The 14,903-nt window shown below is 42.9% G+C and overlaps 1 protein-coding gene across 1 annotated transcript in view; it reads right to left on the bottom strand.

The window, feature by feature from the left end:
* The window catches only part of CFAP54 (cilia and flagella associated protein 54), a 399,494-nt gene that overhangs the window by 113,411 nt on the left and 271,180 nt on the right, over positions 1 to 14,903 (bottom strand). Inside the window, exon 55 of the mRNA XM_088453676.1 lies at positions 8,154 to 8,311. Within this exon, the coding sequence (XP_088309802.1) occupies positions 8,154 to 8,311 (158 nt within the window). The remainder of the gene's footprint in view (positions 1 to 8,153; positions 8,312 to 14,903) is intronic.

The following is a 14,903-nucleotide window of genomic DNA, read 5'->3' as shown; positions in this document are numbered from 1 at the left end:
AGAGCAACAGGCAGCTCCAAATCTTCCTTCCTGCTGCTCTTTGCTGGTGACACTCAGAGTCAGAGGAGCGTGTGCTGAGCCCTGATTAGTGGAGCTCAGCACATGCTCCTCTGACCCCAGCAGAGAGGACGGGACTACAGCAGCATGGAGGAGGAAGAAGCTGCTGGCTCCACATCAAGCAAGGTGATAGAGTTACCCCAGTCTGCCTACATGTGTGTATGTATGTGGGACCCTGATATATGTGTGTATATGTGAGACTCTGCTTGTGTGTATGTATGTCATGTAACCCTGCCTGTGTGTCTGTATGTATGTATGTGTGATCCTGCCTGTATGTATATGTCTATGTGTGATCCTGCCTGTGTGTATGTATGTATGTATGTATGTATGTGTGACCCTGCCTGTATGTGTGTATGTATATGTCTATGTGTGACCCTGCCGATGTGTATGTATGTATATCCCTACCTGTATGTGTCTGTGTGACCCTGCCTGTGTGTATGTATGTGTATGTGTGTATGAATATATGACCCTGTCTGTATGTGTATGTATGTGTCTATGTGTGACCCTTAGCTTAGGGGAGCCGCAAAAAAACTCTGAAAAAATAAGGCCACGCACAGCGAAAGTTTGGGCTCCACTGCACTAGCGTGTGATAAAAACTAAGTTTTTCAGGTATTTATTACAAGTACTAATGATATCATTAGGAATGGTGATATGTGACTTTTTTGGTGGTCAATAAAGATAATAGTGGCTACACAATATATTCACCCCTTTGGCATTTTTCACACTTCATAGTTGTACATCATGGAATCAATATGTATGTAATCTGAGATTTGTACCATTGTTCAACACAACATATCCTCTAATGTCAAATAAAAGAAAAACAACTGCAAAGATGTATCATAATAAACCACTTACACATGATTAAAGTGTGTTGAGTGGTACACTTGTCTGTGAGATGTACCACAGCTAGCACATTACCAAATAAGAGCTTCATTATGAAGATCAAAGAACATTTAAAGAAATATTATTGAAATCTCACAATACTGATGCCGGCATACCGACTGCCGGAATACTGAAGTTAAGTAGTGGGGTGAGGGAGGGATATGGTTAATGTTTAGGGGTTAGGGTTAGGCACTAAGGGGGGAGGGTTAGGTTTAGGGTGTGGGGAAGGGGAGTTTAGGTTCAGACACTAGGGGGGTGGTTATGGTTAGGCACCAAAGAGGCAGGGATAGGGTAGGGAGAGGGCTAGCATACCAAACAACAAGTGTCGGTATGCTAGCCCTGTCAGGATTACGGTGTCGGGATTCTGACAGCCGGCATCCCAACTGCCGGCATCCTATACCCAACCCCTCACAGAGCATTGTGAAGTCCATCATGAAAAAATGGAGAAAAATGGCATAACTGTAAATCCGTCTAAAGCATCTGTGCATTAAGAACAACTGCTAGGGAGATCACAAAACTATGTGGGGTATATTTACTAAAGTGCTGTTTTTTAGAAGTGGAGATGTTTCTTATAGCAACCAATCAGAATCTACTTAAAATTTATCTAGCACCATCTAGAATATAATAGCTAGAATCTGGTCGCTATGGGCAACATCTCCACCCCTGTATGTTAAGAGCTACATTATTCCATGGCACAGATGGAAAAAACTGTCCATGGGAGATTGATAACATTGGCACTTCACAAATCTGTGCTTCAGGGGAGAATGGTAAAAAGAAAACCATTGTGGACAAACCTCACATGAAATCTTGGCTGGAGTTTGCCAAAAAGGATGTAGGAAACACTCATACCAAGTTGGTGACAATTCTATGGCACATTTTTACCTGAGTACTATGTGGTATGATTGGCACAAGCCTAATGTTGCGCATCAACCAAACTAAAGAACATTGAAACATGTAAGCGAGATCATATAGCAATGGGGATGAACAGGAACCAGTCACAATTCAAGACTAAATGGATGGAGCAGGAAGATTTATATTGCAGTAGGACAATGACTCAAAACATATAGGGCCTGATTCAGAGCTGCTCGTAAGCGGCCGCTCGTTCGTTCCGAGCGATGTTCGCACATCTGCGCATGCGTACGGTTTGTAATACGCATGCGTGAACCAGTCAGTGCGGCCGAAAATCGTTAGTTCGCTAAATAGCGAATGCCTGCTATTTTGAGTGACAGGATAAGGCGTTTGTGGGTGGTAACAGGGGAAGGTGCTTGAAAACGGGGAGTGGAATTCAGAACGCAGGCGTGCTTAAAGGTCAAAACGGGCGTTTTAAGGGTGTGCATAATTAATCCAGCACCGTCAGCGTCCACGTCACCTGGTTGTTTTATAGTCCGAACTGCTCGCAATATAGTGGTAGGAAAAACCAACCACAAGAATAGCGAGCAGTTCATACCCTGTTCGATGTACTCGATTAATCAAATAAATAGCGGACATGACGTATGGTGCGAACGGCAAGGGGGCGTATTTTTCAAAATTTTGACCGCAAGTTTTGCTCGCTCGTTCAGACATAGAGGCGTGAACAGAACGCAAAGAGCGAACGGTTCATTTGAATAGCCACCCCTTTTTTTTAACGAACGACCGCAAATAGCGAGCGGCTCTGAATGAGGTCCATAGACAGCAAAAGTCACATTGAAATGGTTTAAATCAATATCCTGGATAACAGTGAACAAAGTTACAGAGGTATACTGCATGACCCAAGTTTCATGGCAGAACCTGACATTTCGCAGAAGTGTGAAGTCCGTCAAACAATCTTTGACCTTTATATTTTGCTTTGCAGAATAGCATTCCACAATGTATTTTAGAAAAAGAGCTGATCCCTTTTGTGGCGTGGTTGGGGCATAATAGGAGAAAACATCAGAAGGAGCAAAAATTATAGGAAAAATTTGCACAGAGAAATAAGAGAAATGTGTGACATTATGCAGACTGAGGCAAATACTTAGTTTTGAGAAATGCACTTATCTCTAGTCCTGGAGTGGAGTTCAGTCCTCAACCATATTAAAAATCTATGGTATTATGTAAAAATTGGTGTTCACCGATGTTCTCCATCCAGCCTTATGTAACTCAGGCAATGTGAAGGAAGAATGTGAAAAAACGTGTGCAGAGCTGGGAAATTTCAGATTTTGTGGGTGACACTTTTAGGTGCTGTTCATTTTTATTAATCTATAATCCCCTTTTTTTCTTAGTTAAGTCTTTAATTTTGGTGGAGTTTGTATGTTCTCAGGAGTTTGCGCGGGTTTCCTCCAGGTTCTCCGGTTTCCTCCCATATTCCAAAAACTTACTGGTAGGTTAAATGGCTTCTGACAAAATATTATCCTAGTGTGTATGTGTATCTATGCTAATAGACTGTAAGCTCCACTGTGGCAGGGACTGATGTGAATGACTTAAATTTTCAGTGTAATATGTGTGCGCTATATAAATAACTGTTAATAAATAAATAACTAAATGAATACATTTGCATTTGGTTGGCATTGCCCTGTCTGAAATTACATACTGACATGTAGTTAAGTCAGGTATTTTCATTAAATTCATACCTTCAACAAAATATTGACAGGCAAAAGAACATGCATTCAATTTACGAAAAAGGGTAAATAAATATAATAAACCTGAATTGATGTACAAAAATAGTTATTTGTTTATGCTGCAGTTTTATAGTGTAGGTACCATATTTCTCATGAGTATATTAAACATGTTTATTGTAATCATGCCAAAATCCTAACTCATAAAATATCCCCCTAGTATTATCAAGAGTGCAAGATCATCCATCAGTCTTCAGGCAAAATATGAAATATAAATACAAACTGCACAGTTCTCAGTTCTTTAATATGGAGATATGAGACACTTACATCAAAGTCAATGCTAATGTACTTTGTTTACTGCATATACTTTACTGAGGGATGTCTGAATGTCTATTACATTTTTATTTTGTGAAACTATATATTTTGTTTCAAAATAGTGTTTTTTAGTAACGTGGGAATGTTTTTAACATACAGTACCACATGGCATATTGGCTTTAAAACTTCATCTTTTCATGTTTTAGTGAAAGGCAAAAAGCAACTCTCGGATGAGCTTCCACCTGGATGTCAGCTCATATGCTCTCCAAAGCTTCACCTGTGGGACGAGTCTGAACTAGCAGACTTACACTGATCTCACCGTGGGACTATCTTCAGGTAAATCTGCTTTACTAAAATCATTGTCCAGCATTAAAAATCCTGAATCTACAAGGATTCAGGCTCATCCAATGGTGAGGCAGGATAGAGAGCCAATCATGGCTCGCTGTGTCACCATCCAGAGAGTCAATCATGGCTCACTGTGTCACTGGCTGTGTAATCTTGCAGTGGACATATTTAAGGCTGCCACAGGCAAAGCAGCAGGTACTTTACAGATGAAGAGACTAGTATCAGAGATCTTTAAGCAACATGAGAAGAAAGAGGAGGATACAATGGTCAGTATTTAAAGAAGACAGCAGGGTCAAGTGATCAGCAGAGGTGGCAAAGTCAAGAGTGTAGTCGAGGTAGAAGTTTTGACGTGGCAGGGGGCCTTGTAGTAAAAGAACTTTGGCCACCTGCTAACCAGGTGTAGACGGCAGGGGGTGCCTCTCCAAGCCAGCTTCACTAGAAGAGGACTTTAGATGGTGGAACAAGTAGGAGGCCATATGCCACCTCAACCTATCTATAGGGAACCACTAGACCACCAGGGATCCCAAAAGGACTAACCCCAGCCCAATAGGCCCCAGGTGTCTCATACCCCAAGTTATTGGACCCTGAACCTACATGATCATAGTGAGGGCGTGCAATAAAGGCCTCCCTTACCCACTACCCTGGTTAGTAAATAAGACCTATATTAAGCATAAAGGACCCAATTAGACTTGGAACAAAGGCATTAGACCAAAGGCTCCAATCAGGGTTTGAGTGTTGGTACTAGACCCAGTTTCTACCATAGTAGTTGGCACCAGTTGTGTGACAGGCTGTCAGGCTCCCATGCATTCCTTGGGTAACTCCTTCAGGCACATAGCTGAGGAATATGGGGCCTGACTCAGAATCTGCGAGAGCTGAGATTTTTGCAGCTATGGATATGCAAAATTATGCTAATGCAACAACGGCCAATACAGGTGTCTGCAACTGCGTACATATATGCAGATCATGCATACATCGACTTCCTGAGTGAGTCTATGACCACTCAGAATGGCCACCACAACTGAGACACCTGCGGAAGGGGTCACAGACGCAAACTGTGACACACCACACATCTGCGTTTTTAGCTGACACTCCCCATTGCCTGCCCCAAACGCTCCCCTGATTATCAATTACACCGCGAATAAAGACTTGTAGTGTGTGACTACGGGTATTTTGCCTTGGCACATGCACAGTGCCACTCAGAAGCATACGCAGTGGTAAAAAAAATGTTCATTTGTAAAAACATCGGCATAGCGTACAACTCTGAATCAGGTCAATAGATTGTAAGCTCTACTGGGGCAGGGACTGATGTGACTGACCAAACATCTTCTGTATAGCGTTGAAGAATATGTCTGCTCTATATAAATAGCTGTTTATTTATTTTAATGTGTAATGACCTAATCACAGCTGCAGCGCACACATCACACCCAACGTTCATGACGCGCACCCCTTCTCTCACTGTCTACTTCGTTCACAGTAAGTGTGACCTGCATGCACCACAGTGACGGATCAGAAGAGGACTAGGAATGGGGATTAAGCAAGACAGAATGGGAGGGGCCTGGGGTGGGAGGAGTCAAAGAGGGTGAGGTGACCTGGCGGAAGATTTTCCATTTATTTACTAGTAAATAATAATTAAACCCCATTTTCTTCACAGTGTTACACAGTTTAGAAGGCATTAGACATACTACTCTTTCTAGGCATTTAGGCCTTACACAGTAAGGAGGTGGGCTCCAAGTATTTATTGTACAGGCCCAAGCAACCAGTGAAAAAATATAGCCCTGAGTAGGCCTTACTCTAAGGCCCATTACCTGACCATTTTTCCCACCAAAGGTGCCACAAATTTGCTACCACAATGGCTTGAATAACTGTGGTGAGTTTCCCTCTAAACACGAGCCTAGTGCTTCCAAGCCCCTTTACTTACCATCTCCTTACTTCCTGTTGGCTTAAACCCTGCAGTGTCATGTATTGATTTTTTGCAGTTTTTAGGGAAGTTTGTCTTATTGTACAGATAGTATAGTGCATTCAGTTCTGTATTGGTACTTCTACACCAGGCTACACAGTTATTGTTTGTAGGGCCTGTGCATTGAATTAGGTCATTGTGGAAGGCACGCATTAGCTAATAGCTCAGGCTTTGTGGGCAGGTTCCATTGTGCGTGTTGCAAGTGCTGATGAGCAGTATTATAGAGCTGCAATAAACGAGGCAGGAGGGGTCCTTCTGGTGTATATCATTATCTCTTTGTGTATTTCAATTTGTTTGCTGTATCTTCCATGTTTAGAGCGGGTGAGTCTGAGCTGACACTTGTGGGAGCTAGATCAAACTCGTATACTTGCGCAAGTACAATAGGTGAACACTGGGTGTCTGAGGAGCTTGGGCCAGGGATGATTATACACCCAACCCATTAGGTTTCACTGTCCCTTTGTCTCATTTTGTATTCCTGGTGTCCCAGCGGTCCCCAGAAAAAGGTGTCATGTTGGCATAGTTGGTCTCCCCCTAGTGTCACCAACGACTGCCTAGTGTTACCAAGATCCGGGAACACAGAATGACAGTGGGAGAAGCAGTTCCTGTAGGTAATCGTGGGCTTGACCCATAAATGGATTGTTCGCCATATTCACCAAAGGTAATTGATATCATATATTTTCAGTCCTTCTTTGAATCCTATCCCAATTTTTTTACCCCCCCAAAAAACACTTTGAAATATTAGTGTAGTAACAGTAGGCTGTTATCAGGCTGCTAATCTGCAGTCCATTGATGCAGCCACACCGCTCTGCTAGACAGCTCTGTGGATGATATAACTAGAGCTGTGTAATAGTAACTATTGAGGCTTGGAAAAGGAAATGTACTTCTTGCTTGTATTATTTATAAATCTTTTAGTAAGATTAAAGAGAAAATACAAGTCCAGTGCTTCACTATCTATTGATTCAGGTCTTATTGACCTCAATATCTTTGTCACCCAGATCACTTTTTTAAGTGTACATTGTGAGTCAGTTATGTGTATATGTTTATTGTCAATTTTAATTGTTTAAATAAAAGTTGATACATCTTATTCATATACGAAAGTACTTTCTTTCTTCTCCTGTCTACAAACAAAGTAATAATTCTGAACAGTTTTATTTCTTTTTACAGGCTCAGTAACAGTATAGTGGAGAATATGAAGATATAAAAAAAAATTACACCTAACAGGCAAACACCCCTAGAAGGGGCTTACCTAGAACAGGTGACACCAGGCTTCGTGGGAGCAGATCCTGACCCCATACTATACGTTGTAGGTAGTACGCAGTGATGCAGCAGACCCAACACATGCCAGGCTTCTCCTGTTGTGTGCTGATTTGTCTTTATGTCTGCCATCATGCCATGCACAAGCCTTTCATATCTTAGATACCTGCAAACTATGCCTACCACCTCTGATAGTAGAGAATGGTCCCCAGGAGCGACCCCTTACCAATCCAGTTCCTTTTTTTCCTAGGTAAGTTTTACCTTTTTTAATAGAACTCTCCCTATTCTGTCGCTGCTTTGCTCAGCTGAAGAGACAGGAAAAGACAAGAAGTGAACGAGCAGTTACACTATGGGTTAAATTTATTTACCTGTGGTAAATTACCGCTGGTAATAAACAGGAGGTAGCCTCGGGCTTTAACGCCCGGGGCTATTCAATTAACCTCTCAAATTTGCCCGATAGCTCTGTTTACGCCCGTTAAATGAATGTGTTAACACTGGTTATCGGGTGTTAACACACAAGATCCGTATAAAGTACATGGACTTGTGTGTTAACTAGCTGTAATCACACGATAACTGCAGGGTTAATGCAGATTTATTTTTGGGTCTCAGGAGACCGAACATAAATCCCCATATTAACCTAACAGGACTAATTGAATTTCCCCTTATCTTTCGGGATGGGAGGGGTGTTAACTTTTTCCTGTCTCTAATCAGTTGACCAACTCACACAGTATGTCTGAATTGGAAATAAAGGACAAAACAAATGCATAATGTACCTCCAGCATGAGCTGAACTCCTTTCCTGGAATGCCCATCTTGAATATCAAGGAAAACAGCTTGCAGCAAGAAATGAGCCTGTGTTTCAAAATCATTCAGCGTTTCAGCCTCTACAATACCCTCAGTTATTAGAGCTGAACCGTCAAGCATGTCCCGATCTAGAAAAGATGAATACACATGACATCTGCCCATAATAGCAATCTTGTTTTGAAAAAAAAAAACCAATAATAATCTGTCCATATACAATCACATTGATTTTGACAGCAAAAGGTAACATTAATGGCACAAACTGTCAAGTACAACAGAGAAGAGGGCTACGAGGAGGTTAAATCAGATCACGTAGTAAATAATCATCAAGAAGAAATCAGCGCAGAATCTAGCTGTAAAGGTGGAAGTAATAGAGAGAGGATCTCATAAAAAAAACTCAGTAACATGCACAAAAATGACCCACAGCATAGGTAGCTCTGACAGACCTCATATGCTCAAGAAGCAAACACATTATCTGTCCTGCCTGATATTACTATGGAGCAAACATGTGCACACCTGCCACAATATCTTGTGTTAGCTATGGAGAGCACATTATCTGAAGGCTAAAGATAAACTAAGGAAGATTAAAGAATTCAGCAGGCAAGATTCTCAGACACATCCTGATAAGAACAACTTACTTAGCAGTGCCACTCATGCTGGAACCCTTCTCCCAGAAAGATTAGTGCATCCAATATGCAGACAGACGCACTACATATATGGTCTCAGATCAAATTAGGAATAAATCCAGCTAAAAAGGACCTTGTGCTGCAGGGAGAACAAATTGAACATTGTGCATACTAAATTAGAGTTGGAGGGACTAGTTCAATGCTAAGTCGCAGTCAGAGGAGTAGTGTGGAACCATGGCGCCTGGAGAAAGTGCATGTTATAGCATCCCCCCACCCCCTCCTTTACTGAACTGCACCATTGGGGTATGGCCAGTCTGTAGGGGAATACTGAAGTGAAGAGAAAAGCAGCAAACAGTGACAGTATCATGCTGGGGTATGGAGGCCCCATTGGGGGAATAGAATGTTTTTGTGATCTGACATTAAGGGGTAGCTCCTTGGCACTGCTTTATGTATGAATAGCACCTAGGATCTGACTTTTATCTGCTTTGAATCATTGTTATTAGTCAGTAGAGGAGATTGTATTATATATTCTGATCATTTAGCCTAAAGTGACAGAATACATGTGCTAGAGTGAAATTCCACAGGGTGCACAGCTTTTTACTGCAATTTCTGCCCCAAGCAGCTATCACTGGAGTGTGAACACCTATAGGAAGATCCCTTCTCAGTTACGCTCCTACTTCACAAATATACAGTGCACCTATATTAATGTGAGTACTATTACTCATGTCCTGTCTACCATCGTTATTATTATTTCAGGTTGCCTAATATTTTTAAAAGACCTTTCAAATAACATTTTGTGGTTATGCCTGGGAACACCTCCATTACTTTAAATAGCAAAGTAGTGACTTTTTTTAAACTCATATCTTATAATTGAAGTTTAGGATTTTACCTCAGATGTGTCACATTTAAGTCCATTGAAGCACAATGAATGCAAAAGGAGAGAAGGAGGGAGGGGATCATAGAGGAGAGGGGAGAGGAAAGTGCCGATCAGAGAGTGGTGGTGACAGAAGCCAATAAGAAAGGAGTGGACAGGGGCCAAGAGCCGATCACAGGGTAGAGAGGGGAAGGAATTAAGGTGGTGAGAGGTGAATTAAATCAATCTGACAGGAATGGGGAGGTGACAGAAGACGATCAGAGAGGAGAGGGGGCAGGAGGGGAGGTAATCTGGGCAGGGCAGCTTGAGTAAACATGAAATGTAGAAATGGATCTTAGATCCGTAACTTATTTAGGACATAGAGAATAACAAATCGAGATAAAACAGGTGGCTGTCATACTGTGCAGTGCCCCATGAATTCAGGAACCCTGGATGAAACCCTTTGTCCATTTTGGCACCTAGAGCTCATGCTTCACTGGAACCACCCTCGCTACACCCCTTGCTGCAGTGTAAAAATATAGCTGCTAAGTATTTCTGTGCAATATGTAATAGCAGACTATTTTTACTGCATGAAAAAAAAATTGCATTTGCACCGCTTGTATCGCACTGTTTGTCCAGTACCAGTTGGCACCTTAGGATGGCTTTACTCCTAACTCTAAATGAGGTCCATAGTGAAATGCATTGTGAATGTTAACCTGAATACATGTTATTCATATACATATGCACCAGAACAGAGGAAGCAAGGAGGCGGCTCACCCCCCCCCCCCAGTCAATGTTTTGGGACACGAGGCGCTGGTCAATGCAGGGACAGACATAGTACACACCGATTTTATTATTAGACTGCCATTTATTGATTTGTCCAGTTTGAGAAAGTTAGGAAAGAAGCCTGCTTCACTTTGTATGATGGTCTCTGTAGTCTTAGAGCATGGCAGTGCACTGTAGTGATAAGCTTCTAAACCTACGCCAAACTACAGCTCCCAGAGTAACCATCCTTCTCCTCTACCGGCGCTAGTTGGATAACTTGTCTGTACAGGGACATGCTATTGGCTGCATGTGTTACAGAGCTGTGTTATAGTGTGTTGTGCCCAGGGGAGCCTGGGATAGCCCCGGCATATCAATCGAGGCCTGGGACACCCTGGTGAACCCCTTTATTGGGAGGAGGCTAACCTCCCCAGGGATCCCCGGCCTGGGCTGACTAGCGGTCAGGTGTGAATGCTTTGACCGGGGGACCCTACTCATTTTGTCCCCTGTATTTCAACAACCAGAACTGCCTCACTGAGCCCGATGCTGGTTGATGAAAATACGGGGGACCCCTACTTAATTTTTCCCATGGATTTTCTCGACCAGGACTGGCTCAACAGAGCATGGTGCTGGTTCTTAAAATACAGGGGAGCCCTACACATTTTCCCCCCTATATTTTAACTATTTACTTGCTTTTAAATAGACAGAAGCCTTCATGGATCACACTGTTCACAATGGCAAAACATCTGGATGCGTGTTTTGTCATTGCTAGTAGTGGGAATGCCAGAAAAATGCGAATTAGCATGTTCTCGCATTCTATTGCATTGTCTGGCTGGGGGGGGAAGACACTGCCTGGTGGTGCCACCTGCGGCCAGTGGAGTCATCCCTTCCTCACCGGGCTGATTCCTCATCCAGCACAGGTGGCCGGAACAATATTGTTTTTTCGTCATTGCAGTACAGCCCATGTGACGTCATGATGTCACACTGCACTGCACCACTGAGAAGCAGAGGAGCCGTAGCCAGCAGAGAATAAGGTAAATGACTAGGCTAGAGCCAGAAGGATGTAAAAGGCTGGAGTGGCACAGGGGGCCCTGGAAAGACACAGGGATGGCCTGGAGAAACACAGAGTGGGGGGGAAGGCGGGAGAGACACAGATGGGTGACATGGGGGGCCTGGAGAGACACAGGGGGGCCTGGAGAGACACAGGGGGCCTGCAGAGACACAAAGGGAGCTTAGGGAAACACAGGGTGGACCAGGAGTGACATAGGGTGGACCAGGAGTGATACAGGGATGGCCTGGAGAAACACAGAGTGGGGGGGAAGGCGGGAGAGACACAGATGGGTGACATGGGGGGCCTGGAGAGACACAGGGTGGGCCTGGAGAGACACAGGGGGAGCCTGGAGAGACACAGGGGGAGCCTGGTGTGACAAAGGGGACACTATTCCCTTACTTTGGCAGGGGTGCTCGGACCCCTAAATACACCCCTGTTAGTGATATCGATACTGTATCCCGCACAATGTTTAAAATTATGGAGCACCGCAGGGATCGAAACAAACAGGGACATGTCATCTACAAAAAGAGTCACTTTGAGTTCAGTTGAGCCCACTTTCTGAGTTTTCCCCAATAGGATCTACCGAGGCTCGTGCATGTGCAGAGGGACTCCCAGATCATAAACCCGGAAGTCCCCCACACACGCAAAGGACAACTGTTATCTTTTAATTTGAATCCTATCATTTGAATTTATTTCATGAGGCCCTTACTAAGAAAGTGAAAATAATAGGAAAACATGTCATAGAGGACTTTATAATAAATCTATGCAGTTCATTCTCTACAGGAGATAATATGAACTTTTGATGGTCTTGCTAAAAATGATTATATCATGCTTTCCACACTATGCCAAGAAAAACTAGGACATAACAGGCCTAAGTTAAATGGGGTCTGAATGAATGTGAATTTTTTAGGAGACAGTGAATTAAAATTTCAACTCTTAGTATAGTAACTAAGACACCCTCAGTACTACAGTTATTTGTGGTGCTAGCAGTTTAACACCGGAACTCATTTAAAAAGTGCACTGTAAGTTTTTTTAATTGCTGGTCTGTTGAATGCTGCATAAGAAAGAGGGAAAGAAGAATTCTCATTGCAGTTTCACTATCGAGAACATTCACATTTTTATATTATCTAGTTCTCATAAAGTTTTATACATCTTTATTATTCTGTATTAAACTGCAATTATGTTATGGGAATCTTCATTAAGGGCGAAATTTTTGAAATTAAGATAGTAAAGAATCAGAGGTGTGTTTAAAAATAAGAAAAGTGTTGGTAAAAACACTGCAACTGATGATATTTGATATGCTTACAGTATATATGTATTACAATGATTATTAATGTTATCTCTAATGCTACTATAGATTATATTCAATCTGTATATGGGGATATTTTAGTATATAGGACTGTATATCATTAGTATAATTTGGGTACATTTATTAAAATATGTTGTGAGTACTGTACTTCTTTCTAGCTGCTACTGTCATTAACATATGAAACTTGCAGCAGCCAAAATATAATAATTTGGCAGCTGAGTTACTGAGTGCTATTCAATTTTATTGTATACAGTAGGGCTATGTTTTTGTTGTAGATTGTAGTTGTTCTATAATATGTTATTGACACTGCCACTTATATATAATTAGGCAGTTCATTCATCACACCCTATTTTAGATCGCAGTTAGTTTTAAATTTACAAGATTTTCATATGGTGTTTCAGCAAATGATTACAAAACAGAAATTGTCAACCAGTTATATAATTTGGTTGTTTTTCATGAAGGATTGTTTGCTGTTAAATTGGTTTGTTAAATTACACTCTCTACCAGTTTGTGGTATCACCTCATTATAAGGATTACAAAATATACAGACATTTTCTCTTGGTTATAAACATAGGGCCTGATTCAGACAGCACGCTCCCTTTGGTATGCGGGCCGGGGGAGTGGCTGCCCAGACGGAGGCGTTCCCATGGGAACGCCTACCGCCTAGGGCCGGCCCCACTGACATCACAAGTGATGTCAGTGGGAGTGCTTTGGGCTCTGTTAGAGTCAAAAGCACTCTTGGGCTTGCAGCAACGAGACCCTACCACAAGGGTCTCGTCGCAAGCCCGATGGTCGTGATGGTCTTGACCATCGCGACCATCTTCCTGGCCACTCGCTATAGCTGTGGGTGGTCACTCACAGCTATGCAAGCGACCAGGAGGCCACTCTAAAAAAAGAGAAGGACGGCCCTGATTCAGAGCGAGCGCTCTGTCGGAGACGACACCAAACATTTATGTAAAAATACAAAAATGTAATGGTGCAGGAATACCTTTCTATTTGTGTTTGAAAAGGTCTGTTCAACGCATTTGAAGGTGCATGCCAATTTTCCACTCTAGGAAAAAGTGTATGCAAAGTAGAAGTGCGCCAAGTCTTGTGGGGGTGAACGAATCTGAAGAAACACCCTGTGCAAGATTTTAGTTGTCAAATGTAATAACCTAGGAGTTGGAGCAAGTGCCGATGTTTTGGCAATTTAGCCGCATGATTAAAAGCAGCAATTTTTTTAAAGGCATAACTTAAGGCGTGTATCCACTACACGAGAAAAATGAGCGATGGAACGATTGCAAATGCCGGCAACAACCAGCAATGCGCGTTCCCGCTGGTCGTTGTCGGAATTTGTCATCACCTGAGCATGCAGGCCAACCTGACGAGATCGTCAGGTTGTGCATGTTCGGGGATGAGGGAGGTTTTCTGGAGAATGCAGGTTCTTGTGCTCCTCGCGCCTTAAACATGGTGTTTAGTCGCGAGAACCGGCATTCTCAGACTAAACTGCCTGGCGCGATGCTGTTTCCATGGTGCTATTGGCAGAAAACAATATCGTGCCTGTAATTTTGTCGGATTTCTGCTCGCACCCCAGGAGGGGGGCTTAACAGTGCGATGAATTGAATAACTCCGGGAGCTCCTTCCCGGCGCCCATTAATTTTAATTACATTGGTCTTTGACCTTATGCTGGGTAAACACTCAGCGATATATTGGCTGTTCAATTGAAGGGCTGTTATATCTTGGGCAGGTTGGCGGGTGTATACCAGCCATATGTCTGTGAATGATGTCATTCACAGACATATCGCGTTGGCTGTGCCTGCACAGCTGAAGGTCAATTAATTTAAAGACATATATCGGCACATCGTGCTGTGTGTATGGGCGGTCAGCCCACTGCCCCTACATTTGCTGCAGAGGCCGCCGGTGACTGACATCACAACTGGCCGGGTACATGTAAATACCCGCCTATACACACTTACCAATCGTCAGGCACAAAACATTGGAGCCAACGACTGATAAGTGTGTATGCACTTACCAATCATCAGATTGGACGGCGGATCGGCAAGGCAACCAATGCGTCGTCCTAGTGTGTACCCTGCTTAAGTCAAATGCGCCTCCGTCGTGCGCATGCGTGAGACCCTAATAA

The sequence above is a fragment of the Taudactylus pleione genome, unplaced genomic scaffold, assembly GCF_031769625.1.
Source record: "Taudactylus pleione unplaced genomic scaffold, aTauple2 ptg000040l, whole genome shotgun sequence".
Taxonomy (NCBI): Eukaryota; Metazoa; Chordata; class Amphibia; order Anura; family Myobatrachidae; genus Taudactylus; species Taudactylus pleione.
This window is presented reverse-complemented; position numbering and strand designations above follow the sequence as displayed.